At 41.3% G+C, this 13,365-nt stretch overlaps 1 protein-coding gene across 9 annotated transcripts in view; it reads right to left on the reverse strand.

The window, feature by feature from the left end:
• The window catches only part of NCKAP5 (NCK associated protein 5), a 617,165-nt gene that overhangs the window by 275,963 nt on the left and 327,837 nt on the right, over positions 1 to 13,365 (reverse strand). For all 9 annotated transcript variants that reach the window (XM_081921458.1, XM_081921453.1, XM_081921455.1 and 6 more), the window contains one exon: positions 11,703 to 11,836. In XM_081921458.1, coding sequence (XP_081777584.1) covers positions 11,703 to 11,836 — 134 coding nt within the window. The remainder of the gene's footprint in view (positions 1 to 11,702; positions 11,837 to 13,365) is intronic.

Here is a 13,365-nt window from a genome sequence, read left to right on the forward strand (position 1 = left end):
TCTTCCATTCATCTCCCTTCCTTATGCGTATCAGATTGTACGCCCCCCGCAGGTCCAGTTTTGTAAAAATCTTTCCCTTCCTTACTCTGGTCAAAATGTCATCAATTCGGGGCATAGGGAAAGCCAGGGGCTCCGACACTGCATTGAGGGCCCTGAAGTCACACACCAGTCTCGGTTTGTCTGTGTTCTTTTTGTCCACAAAGAACACTGGGCTGCCCCCCACCGCTCGGGACTCTCTGATGAAACCTCGCTTCAAGTTTTTGTCAATGAACTCCCTCAGCTCCTGCATCTCCCTGTCTGACATGGCGTACAGCTTGCCTACTGGGAGTTGGGCCCCTGGGAGTAGGTTGATTTGACAGTCAAAGGGTCTATGCGGTGGCAGTTTGTCTGCTTCCCTTTCGCTGAATACGTTGCTCAGATCTGCGTATTGCGGGGGCACCTTCCCTTTGTCCATCACTTCCATCCCCGCTAGGGTGACTCTGTCTCCTCCCGAAACCTTCCCCTCCTTGCAGTGTTCTAGGCAATGCACTGACCCAAAGGAGACCACCCTCTGATGCCAGCCCACTAGCGGATCGTGTAGCGCCAGCCAGCTCATCCCCAAAATGATGGGCGCTCCTCCCAGGATGGCCACATTAAACGCTATCTGTTCGGTGTGCCTTGCCACTCTCATTATCATCGGGACAGTCTGTTGGCTAACTTCTCCCCCCAACAGCTCTCTGCCGTCAATCGTAGTCACCTGCAAGGGGTTACTTAAAGGGATAGTCTGTATCTGGTGCTCAGCTGCAAACTCCTTACTCATGAAATTACAGGAGCTGCCTGAATCCAAAAGCGCCTTGACCTTTAGTGGGTGTCCGTTTGGCAGTTCTAGTAACACCTCTATCACTAAAGCGGGTCTGGGGGGTTCTGGCATGGGCACTTTCATTGCTCTTTGGCCTGGCTGCTGTGCCCCAACGGTGGCAGCCAGGCGTTGGCTTTTACTTGCTCCTTGCCTTCCTCTTCCTTTCCCCCAACAGCTCCTGCCATCCCTTGCCATTCCTTTCTTTGTGGGCAAACTCTGGCAAAGTGCCCTGGCTGTTGGCAGAGATAACATCTCTTGGCGCTCTTTCCCTCCTTTTTCCGTCCTTCACTGGGATTTGAAACTGCGCGCGCCCGCGCTGTTCCAACTTCCATCGGCTCTGCCGGCGGGAAAGGTGGCTCTGGAATGTCTGGAATGCGGAACTCCCTCCAACGGTCTCCTTTCCCTTCCCGCTTTTCCATAGCCCTCGCCTCCTGGCGCGCTCCTATGGCCAGCGCAGATTTGGTTAACTGGTCCATAGACTCCGCCCTGGGGCCCCGGGAAAGCTCATCTTTGACGGTTGAAGAAAGCCCCTCTTCGAAAAGCATTTGGATGGGCTCCGCCGATAGGTCCCACCCCAATTTGTGAATCAACATGGTAAATTCAGTCCAGTACTCACGGACAGATCTGCTTCCTTGCTGGCAAGCCATTAACTGCCTTCGCACCACCCCCTGCTCAATATCGCTGGAAAACATCAGGTCCATGGCACGAAAAAACTTCCTCGTGTCCTTTAAGATCTCATTATTCGCTGCCATCAGGGGTCTAACCCAATCTTTCGCCCCGGATTCGAGATGGCCAATCACATACGCCACTCGCGATTCCTCATCGGGGAAGTCATCAAACTGCAAGTTTAGAGCGTATTGCATCTCTGTTCTAAAGGCATGATAGTTCCTGGGATCCCCCCCGAATTTCTGCACCAATCCTGGCACCTTTCTGGCGAGCGGGGTGGTTTTCTCCTTTCCCTTTTCTGCATCCTGAGCCCTCCTCTCCTCAAGCCTCGCCGTTTGCAGCGCCAACTGGATCTCCAACGCCCTGTACCTTTCTTCCAGGCTTGGACCTCCTCCAGCTGCTCCTGCTTCCCCGGTTCCGGCTGGATTGCTCATGATGCTTCTCCCTGCACAAGCTGGCTTTCGGAGACTTTCGGATTGCTGTGATGGGACGATGAGCTGCTTGTGCGTAAAATGCAAGTCCCTCAGAGTTTGATCAGGCTTTCAAACCTCTGCCTGTGACGGAGCCCCTCCAGCATGGCTGCGTCAATCACTAGTAGAATCCGAAAGTGGCTGCTTTCGGAAACGTTTCCAACATAAAAGCTCCTTAATGGAAACACGTCGTCTGGCCTCTCGGCGTGACAGTTTCCGTCGAGGTGTGGGTGTCCCTATAGGAGGTCCTGAGACCTCCCCACTGGTTTCGCTTGAAGCGTCTCTGAGCCATCCCTCCGACTCACTTTCCCTTGGAGTTCTTGCTCGCCCTCTACTGGTTCCCTCTTCCGCTGCTACTGCTCTCTCACCCTCAGTGAGCCTTTGCGCCTCCGGCGCTTTAGATGTCAGTTCCCTGACAGTCTCATAGCAGAAACTGAACTTATGCAGCATATAAAAGGTGAGCACTTCTATAAGTAAAAAATCAACACACCTTCTCCTTCTTGAAGCTGAACTGTACACAGCACTGGTTGACTGGCCCTTGTGTCACTCACTGCCAGAGCCAAGCAGATTCAGACACCTGAGTGATTAAGGCTACAGTGTCTGCAGGTGGCACTGAGAAGACAGACAAGAATAGCTAGGCCGAGGACAGACACAAGTCTGAGAGAAACCAAGATGAAGGGTGGGAAACCTTTGGCACTCTAGAAGCTTATTTCATTTATTTATAAACCACTATATCATAAAAAATAACAAAGCGGTTTACAATAGCAAAACCACATAAAAATTGAAAATTAGAGACCAGCTACTAACTGTTACAGAAATATGTTTTCTTAATAGCCTGCATAGGTTTGACAACATAGAAAAATTAGGAGGGTGGTCAGAAGCAGACCTAGGGCTACATTCAAGTATCAAATCCTGTCAATACAAGGATTTCCACTTGCAGAACAGGACCTTCTCTCTCTGTTCTACCTATAAGATGCCATGCCCAAATCTGCTCCAGAGGGTTGGGGAAAACTCTAGAATAGATTTAGGGGACACACAGGGAGAATACAGTGTTATTTCACAAGCAGAAGTCCTTGTGCTGATTGAACAAGAGACTTAGCACTACGCTGGACTCCACCACTAGCTCCACAGCATTTAAAAAACCTGCACCCATTGCTTTCCGCATGTATGCAACCTAATTGGCAGCCATGTCAGGCTCTGTCAGGGAGAAGACGCTGCTTCACGCTGGTTATTTCCCGTTCGAAGTTTAGCACCCAAGATGTTTTCCACCTACTAGTATATACTAGCACTAGTATATTTTCTCCTGGGAGTGCACAACAATTTGAGAACAAACTTTAATAGAGGAGAAAGAGTTAAGGAGATATTTCTCTGCTCTGTGCTATTCTGCTCAAATCTCACTGCTTTACCCTGACACACTTTATTAAACATACATACAGAGACACACCAGGTACACACATCTTGCTGTCTAACATCTAGCTTGGTCCTCAAATACGTAACTAAAGTTTCTATGCTGGGTTTATTAGGTATTTAGAATGCATTCTGCCTGATGAAGATTTCAATACAAACTGAAGCTTGCATAATTATCAACCTTGTGCTTAGTCTCTCCCGTGTGTGTGTGTGTGTGTGTGTGTGTGTGTGTTAAAAAACCACACCCACTCTCTTTATAGACACACATATTCTGTGGATCTACAAAATAGTTGCCAATTGACAAGATTGCCAGAGTAATGATATGATAGGGTTGAGCCAATACTAAATGCTCACTTTCAAACACAGAATGGAGAAGGAAAGAGAGAGAGAATTAGAAACCAAGCAAGTAAATTATTATGTTTTTGCCCACGGCAGACACATATTACTCATTTCCCAGGACCTCTTTAAAGAAGCTTTCAAAACATGTAAAGAATTTAAGCAGACTAGCGAAGGCCTATTACTCAGTTGCTTATCTCCATGCTAAAACTGAACTTCCTAATATTGCATTTTTATATGCCTATGGGCAGTAATCTTGAAATGCATGTCCTATTGTATCCCTTCCTGAAAGCAAAACAAAGATGACAAAAATGTAATAGAAATTAGCCACTTATTTCAGCACCTACAAGGTGCTCCAAGGGAGCAAAAAAGACTTTTTATGTATGTGACGACAGCTGCCCGGATGTTGTTAGCCCAGTGATGGAAAGAAGATAAAGTCCCTACCAGAGAAGAATGGCAAATTAAATTGTTAGACTACACCGAAATGGCAAAACTGACTGGAAAGTTCAGAAAGCTCAGACCAAAACGTTAATAAGGAATGGGAAATATTTATAGCTTATCTAGAAAACCACTGTAAGCAGCTGAAAACACTAGCAGGACTGCAGTAACTCTTGTAATGTAACGAGAACTATGAATATACTGGAGTTATAAAAAATACTTGGATTATTGAAAAAATATGCAGTAAAAATACGGAGGGGAAGGTGGGAAGTCCAGAGATTCAGGGGAATCTTTTACTGGTAACTGTGGATTTGTTTTGGTATGATTAAAATTTTAAGTTTTTAAAACCAAATAAAAATTATTTTGAAAATGGGGGGGGGGGAGAGAAATTAGCCACTTCTTTAATTGGACTTCTGATTTCTTAAATGTATTTTCTAAAGATGCATTATTTACACTTTGAACAAGCAGAATAATAGGTTACTTTGTACAAAGTATAAGATATTTATATACATATCTGAACTCTTAAAAACACAATAAGGAATCACATATACAATAATACAAAATGCATACTTTAAAAAAATGAAACACTTTGACTTTTAGGAGAACCCTAAATACCTTTTTTAGTCTGGTCAGCTTTTGAATGAGATTGCTTCTGTTTTATTTTGCTGACAATGTAGCTGCTGGTAGCATTATATTTTTAGAGATGTGGAGTTTTGCATTTTTATTTTATGCTTACAGTATTTTGTGTTTTAATAAGATGTGAGCTGCCTTGGAAGTGGCTACCTTCATATATATATATATATATATATATATATATATATATATATATATGTGGAATTTCCCAACTGAACTGAAAATGTAGCCAGTAACAATACTGGCTTGTTCAATATCCTCCTAGCCTCCTGGGCCACAAGTACTTGAAGAAGCAATGTTCCTGCTGATGTAGATGAGACCAGGTGCTATGGAATCCCAAAAGGCACCTATGTAAGCATTAAGTTTATCATCCAAGTAATACACTCCAGGATGATGTACATGCAAAATAAATAAAATGAGTAATCATACAGGACACCACTTTCTCATTAACCAAAAGTTCACATCCTTATTTTCCATTACAAACCAATGGAAGGTTCTTCAGCTACCATCCCTTAACTCTTAAAACTGTAAATGTTCACCAATGGCAGTCAACATTTACTCTACTAAAGTTGCTTTGGCCTGAAATTCTGATTCCTGGATTTATGACTGGTGGCTGTGTTCACTATCGGAGATTAGTAGAAATTTGATTTGAATTGCATTTGAAGGCAAACCTTCAAATGCAATTCCAAACTTTCTGAAACAATGTGGGAATGGAAGCACAATCATCTTTCAAATTCACCCTTCTCCAAATATTACAGTATTGTTTTGCGGCCATGTAATGTACACAAAAATACATTACATGGGTAATATGTGCATAAAATTGATCTATTAGTAAAATAACAAGCAAAAATGTACATTACACTAAGGGAATGCTTTTTTTAAAAAAAATGCAAGCATATTTGTGTATAATTAGGAGAAATTTGCTGATAAATGTTTATGTGGAGTTTAAAAGAAAATGAAAACTGATGTGGAAATGTAGAGATTGGAGTTGGGGGGAGATGAGAAACTGAGAGAAACTGAAATAGATACATCTGCTCGTCCTTAGTGTGTGTTTTGGAAGCAAAGAACCAGGATGAAAGCTAGGAAGGCAAGTCTTGGCAGGATGTGCTCTGTGATGGCGTCTGTCCAGGGCAGAGTTCATACTAGGTCCAGGAAAATTAGTGTCAACAAACAAGGTAATGCTAAGAACAATGGCAGCCAGCCAGGCTATTAGAAAGCATGCAAAAGCAGTGGGGCACAACCCCAAAGCTAGTAGGCAAGGAAAGCACATGAAATAAAGAATGCCCCAAGTCACTTTGAGCATTAAAGAATAGTACCATCTTTTATCATACCGTTCTCTGACAGATGGTAAGATAAACCATTATTTCTCCCTCCCTCCCTTCCCTGTTCTCTCCCTTTTCAAAGTAGTGTGTTGTTTTCAAGACTTTCTTTCTGATGAATGTTTTATCCTTTCCAGCTAAGAAGACTTCCTACCCTCCCCCACAGCCTTATCTATGAATATCAGAAGAGATACGCAACTTATTTTCTTGGAACTAAGCTCACATCCATGGAAGTAGCCTACAGAATTATTTAGCAGGAAGGGGCTACACCTAAAAGAAAACAAAAATCCTTAAGGAAAGAAACTCCCTTAGAAAACGCCACTCATCTCTAGCTATTATGCAGCGGATGATCTGAGCAATGCCAGTAATCACAAAAGTGCACTGCTGGCAAAAATAAATAAACCCATGGACAACTGTGTACACACTCACATTTCATACATTTAAAAGACCGTGTACACCTTGTTCTTCCTTCTAGCGGCAATTCTTTAAGGATAACTACTGCTCTGGAAAGCACATCAACTTTCTGTGGAGTTTTTCATGAGTGTTTGAGGTTCCACTGAGAAGGGAAAGGAAGGCAGAAAATGCACATTAAAATGGGCTTTTATTATCTAGATTCTATGGGGATATACTGACAGTGCATAGATGTGGGATGCCATACCATCTAATTAAGCTTATGTGGTAAGATCTCAGGCAATCATAAAACAATATAATATATTTTATTGCTTGCTTTTGGTCCATATAATTCATTGTTTAGACCTGACACCACTGTACCATCCACATGATCATGTACACAATGCAGTTTTTCACCATACTGCCTGGTGGGCAGCACAGTGTGCTTTCAATCCTACCCAGGGAAGCACCTAAATTATGGAAATATGCAGCAAAGTGTCTCCATACCCAAGCCAAATATATACTGCCCTAGCCTGTCAGGTCAAAGTACACAAAAGTAGGCTACTGCGTTAGCATTAGTTTTGATACTGAGAACTGACTTGATAGACTTGCTTTCCATTGCTTACTCCTGTAATTCTGCCTGATAAAAACCTTTGCTGAGAAAAAAAAGAATGGCATTCTATTGTTGTTGTTGTTTAGTCGTTTACTCATGTCTGACTCTTCGTGACCCCATGGACCAGAGCGCGCCAGGCACTCCTGTCTTCCACTGCCCCCCGCAGTTTGGTCAAACTCATGTTGGTAGCTTCGAGAACACTGTCCAACCATCTCGTCCTCTGTCATCCTCTTCTCCTTGTGCCCTCAATCTTTCCCAACATCAGGGTCTTTTCCAGAGAGTCTTCTCATCCTCAGCTTCAGGATCTGTCCTTCCAGTGAGCACTCAGGGCTTATTTCCTTAAGAATGGATAGGTTTGATCTTCTTGCAGTCCATGGGACTCTCAAGAGTCTCCTCCAGCACCATAATTCAAAAGCATCCATTCTTCAGCGATCAGCCTTCTTTATGGTCCAGCTCTCACTTCCATACATTACTGGGAGAACCATAGCTTTAACTATATGGACCTTTGTCAGCAAGATGGTGTCTCTGCTTTTTTAAGATGCTGTCTAGGTTTGTCATCGCTTTCAGACTAATCTTCTTAAACAGTAAAGCAGCATAAATGCAAACTATCACATTATCGCTAATAATCTGAGAATTAATTCTTCACTGTTAAGCTGACAGTATGTCACTAGCATCACTAAACCAAACTCTGAGAGAATCAAAATTACAACAGGAAGGATCTGAAGATGTTTGCACCTGAAGCTGACACAGGCTGTCATCCTATGTAACGTGTTACCAAATTCATAGTGTTTGTGTTCACACCTGTTGGAAGTGACAGGCATAACCTTGTTTAATATTTAGCGTGACCAGCAGAAAGCAGAAACACACAGTGAAACTGGAATTACAGCACGTATTATCTGTCAGACTCCCTCTAACCCATATGTGATTGATTTCCTACATTTTGCTTGTGTATTATTAAAAACTCAAGCTGCAATACTACACAGATTTACCTAGAAGTAAACCCTACAGTACACAATGACACTTACTTTTGAGCAAATATACACAGAATAGCACTGCAAGGCTTAGGAGTAAATGCCACAGTACATACTTCTAAGTAAGCATGCATAGGATATTCCCCCACAATGATATGCTTATCATTAAGGCCATCTTGACTGAAATGCTTGGCTTTTTCTAGTTTAAAACTGAAAAGATAGGTTTAAAGCACCAGTACAAAAAGCTTCAATAACTGTTGGCAGAGGGACTGTTAATGCAGTAATGTCTTTTATTGCCTTCCATGGCCTAACATAGTAATTGAAATAATAAAAAAGCCAAAGTCAATGCTCTAACATCTGATCGTTCGTTTGCGTGGATCTTATGCAGAGCGTGTTTGCTCAACAAGCACTTGGTACAATAAGGCCACGCAGAAAATGAACGATGTAATCCATTTATACCCTGCATACAACTTTATGTTCTTGCTGGAATAACACTATAAATCATTCAGATGTTTTTGAGTCTTCTTTGGCATTTCGGCACATACCACTAGACAGCAGGGTTGAAATAACATACAAAACAAAACTCAAGAAAGAGAGTAGTTGAACTCCTCGCAGAGCTAAAAGGGAATCATTTAGAGAAGGGCCTGGGGAGACCCTGTCTGAAACCCTGAGGAGTCACTGCCTTTCAGTACGGAGATAGATGGTCCAGTGGTTTGATTCAATGTTAGGTGATTCTTATGTCATGAAACAGGAAAATGCTGTCTTGACCTATGTGAAGCACTTAGTATATTTAAAACCAATCAGAAAGCACTATACTGGAAAAGATGATTTAGTAGACCTGGCCAATGTGATTCTGTATGAAAGCAACCACCAACAATGACAATATAGGATAATGAACGGAATGGTAATGGTGGTGGTGTAGAATGTCAAGCATAATGGAAAGCACACCATGTAAAACCTACATGCAAATTAACAGCGTAAACTGAAGCCACATGGTTTTCTTTAAAAAAAACATTTTATTGAGTAGTCAGGCACTTAAAAGTGTGGCTGTAGTCACAGTGCCATTTTTAATATGAGGTTTACACATACGTTAAAAATAAGGATTTCAGATGATAAAAAAATTCAGGAAGAAATATTGCTGAGTTGGTAACAGAAATGAGATACTGCTGAGTTGGAATGTCAATCAAAGTGGAAAAAATAAAAAATAAAACCACCCCTGGCTTCGAAAGTCACATGCATTCAGGAAGACCTGTGCACTCAAACTGACAGCTTATATGATACGTTAACATTTTCTCAGCATATGAAGAGACAGCTTTATGCTGTCACTAAACAAAAAAGGGCAATTGACAGATTTTCATATGCTTTCGTGCTTTGTTGTTATACAGATGGGTTGAGTATACTTTGATGATGAGGGGGACAGAGAAGAAGGTGCCCTAGGCCTTACATTTTTAACCAAATGAATTTCAAGCAGCACATGCACAAGAACAAATAGGTCTTCCTAGAAACAGAAACTTGCAAGTGCTGGTGGGTTCCCATTTTTCTATTATTGTCAGGTGAAAGCCAGAAGTGCAAGGCACAGTGTCACCTCATTTATATTTATTTTATTCAAATATTTATAAGCTGCCTTTCAATAATAATAATAATAATAATAATAAAACCAAATCAGCTCCCAAAATATTATGAACTGTTGAATATCACAGTGTCATAAAAGCCCGAGGGGGGGGGGAATTAAAAGTAAGCCCATTGCATGATTAAGCACCAGTTGATAAATCAGCTAAATCTGCCTATTTTTTCATAGAACCAAAACATGTCTATGTCACAGCAGGAGTATCTTAGGAGAAACGTTCCATCCAGTGTGAACTTGAAGGGGAAATGCTGTTTCTAAGATGGAATTTTTTATCTGTTGTTTTATAAGCACTTGTATTCAAAGTAGCCTTTTAAGTATTAAAATTATTCCTCTAACTCATTAAAGCTTGCAGTTAAGAACAGCAATCAGTTGTGATAAAAGAACAGACTACCCCAAAGGTTCTTTGGAGAAAGGCTGGAGGGGCCTGATGCCTAAAGACCACCAAGAACACCCCTACTGTGTACACACTGCAGCTTGTTTCTATCAGAGAGAAAGCCTTTTCCCATGCTTCCAATAGATGGACATGGGTTTCTGAGGAGGATTTTAACATGTATAACACCAGACCATTTAAGGTTTAAAAGTGGTCAAACTAAATGGAAAACAGTGAAGTAACTGCAGATTTGACATTGTATGTGTACCACGCAGGCTGCACTGGTTAATACTGAAGCCACTACAACTAAACTAGCTGAAATTTCCAGACAGTAGAACTTCTCCACATACAACACAAATTAATTGGCTGTGTAAGTAGCTTTGTGAAGGCTTACATGACCTGGAATGTCTGTGGTTCTTGTGAAATAATCTCCCTTCTGAACTGAGGCAAGCACCCACATTAATGCATTTTTCTGCACTCGCAGGAATCACATTTATTCTTGGAGGCCTTTTGCCGGCCATTAATAGCAGCTGGATCCTTTTTAACTACTTGCTATTGACGTAGCAGCTGCTGTTTCGTTCTGAATTTTGGGAGATCATTGTGTTTTCATATACTGTCATTATGCACAAAAGGCAGCATATATATGATGCGATAAATGGCAAAACAAAGAACAATATTTTAAACAAATAAAGAGCAGCCTCACAAAGAACTCATGGCAGTAGACTGAGTGGGATGTAGGTTGGGCATGAATCACCATTGCTATGTTATTCCTCTTTGTAAAGATGCACATGGTGTCAGGGCCAGTCCAAGACATTTTACTGCCCAAAGCAAAGGGCAATATGCTCTTCCTACACACACATTGAGAAGGTAACTAGAATGGTGGCTGAATATTGTTTCAGCACTGGCAACAGGATAGCACACCTGAGGGCAACATGTTCAAGTAAGAGAATGCAGAGCAAGCTGTGTGGCGCACGTATGTACACACACATAGTACACACACACTTCTTTCTCCATGCAACTGCTGCCTGGGGCAGTTATCTCACTTAAACTAATGGCAGCTTATTCCTGGCCAGTGAACTAATTTGAAGCTGGTCCTTTCACCTTTACATGCAAGAATGTACATAGGACACACAACATGCACAAGTTTAGGTTTGCTTCTCAAGGTATTTTCCATCTACATTAAAGATTGCATTTATTAATCAAGAAAATGAGTAAGTTCAGGGCCATTCTTTTACCTTTTCCATACTCCAGATGGCCATTTATGTTGCAAGTGTGCATCTAATTAGTTTGTGTAAATCCCATTCTCGCAGATTTAAATTAGGTTCAGGAAGAGAGTTCTGTTAAGGATTGCAGACTTATAGCCTGGGTCCTGATGACAGCTTCTTGGAGATAATTCTTACTTTCATATTTGAACTTTCATTTGAGTAGACAAGTACAGGATTCAAGGTTGTATCCAATGTTAGTTCAACTTGGAGTAGACCCATTGAAATTAATGGATATGGCACAGGTTCATTTGTTTCATTTGGGTCTCTGAGAATAATTTAGTTTGATACAACTTCAAACTTTTACTGTTTTCATATGTGCATGACCATTTTTTAAAATGAGCCAAAAATTAATAGCATACCTGGAAAACTGCTGCTGCAGTCCTCTCATTTGAACCCTGTTGCGCTCAGATTCCAGTGTCACTTCTCGTAATTTTTTTTCACTTTCAAGTCTCAAATGTCGCTCTTCCTCCAACTCATGTATCAGCTTCTCGCGCTTAAAAAAAAACCAGGAGAACAAAACTGTTCAACAGTGCTTTCAAATTTCAACAGTACTTTCACAATGCAAAAAAAGGTTATGCCCCACTCCCATTTCTACATTCCAGTCCACCAGGTTTTGGTAATGCCTATTAAGTCATATTTGCCACCCTATATTAAAAGCTCACGTTCTTCTTGTTTGTTCTCCATACTCTGTACATCAGTATAGAGACAACTAAAACCCTGAGCTGCTTCCTTCTTGTAGTTTCTTGCCCTTTAGCAGGTTTCTAGAGCACCACCTCAGTTGGTGCATCAATTAAGCTATTATCCCTGGTACAAGGTGTTCCCCTGGAGGGCTTTAAAAGATTAGACAAAATCATGGGGTTATCAAAAGCTACTATCCATGATGTCTATGTTCTACCTTCTCTGTCAGTGGCAATGTGCATCTGAATACTAATTGCATTTGAGCCCCACTTGCCAGCTCCCCATATGCATCTTGTTGCTCACTGTGGGAATAGGATTCTGGACTATGTGGGCTTTCATCCTGATCCAGCAGAACTCTTCTTACATACATAATGTAGTGGCATCAATGAGTCCTACACATAGCTTGTCAAAAGTTCAGCTACAAAATTATAATGAAAAAGTTAGAAATTCAGGGGAATGCTGGGGGGGGGTCACACCAGGCATTCTATTTATGTGTGCATGCTTATTGAAAAACAATTGTAAACACAATGTTGTGCAATTTGTAGCCTACCAAAGGATTCGATGTATGCCTGATGGTGCTGACCTAAATTTTATGACATGCTTAGAAAAATGTATCACCAAATTACAGACATGGTTTCATTAGAGAATAATAAAGCTTTCTTGGTGTTAAGCCATTATTAGTGTAAGTCTTACAGCTCTACATCTTATTATATGATAAATTTAAAATAGTAGTAAGCAAGAAACCAAAAATACATGCATCACAAGTCAGAAAAACTGATCTTAAAAACATATCATAAAGGTAAATTAAAAGGTAAATAAACAGATGACACACCCGGAGTATATAAGGGATTAAATGAAATATGTAAGATATTTTTCTTCTGGTAAAATATGGGGAATTACACAGATAGCAGAGAACTTCTGTCTAGCTAGCCACACATAAAAGCTTGGAAGTGAGGGTTTTTAAATGGGAAAACACAGTTCCATAAAAGAAATTTAGTGTTCTAATTAAATTGGCCAATTAATATTTATTCTTACTACCCCGTAACACAATCCTGCAAGATACTAAGAATGTTACTTACAGAGAGCTTTGAGTAAGTATAAAAATGTTTAGCATCTCCCACTGCCATAATCTTGCAAAACCACAAGCCCTCCCCACCCCCCCACCCCCGCAAATACTGAAGTTCATCAACTGTAGCTAGGCTGGGGCTACACATTATTAAAGGGGCAGACATGCATTTCATAAATCCATAACTGCTGGTTATGGAGTCTGGATTGTGGTCTGAAGGGATGGGAAGCTACCAGCTTCCTGAAAATAAACAAGTCTAGGTCTGGTCGGTGCCTAGA

The sequence above is a fragment of the Podarcis melisellensis genome (assembly GCF_964234715.1).
Source record: "Podarcis melisellensis genome assembly, chromosome: 1".
Classification (NCBI taxonomy): Eukaryota; Metazoa; Chordata; class Lepidosauria; order Squamata; family Lacertidae; genus Podarcis; species Podarcis melisellensis.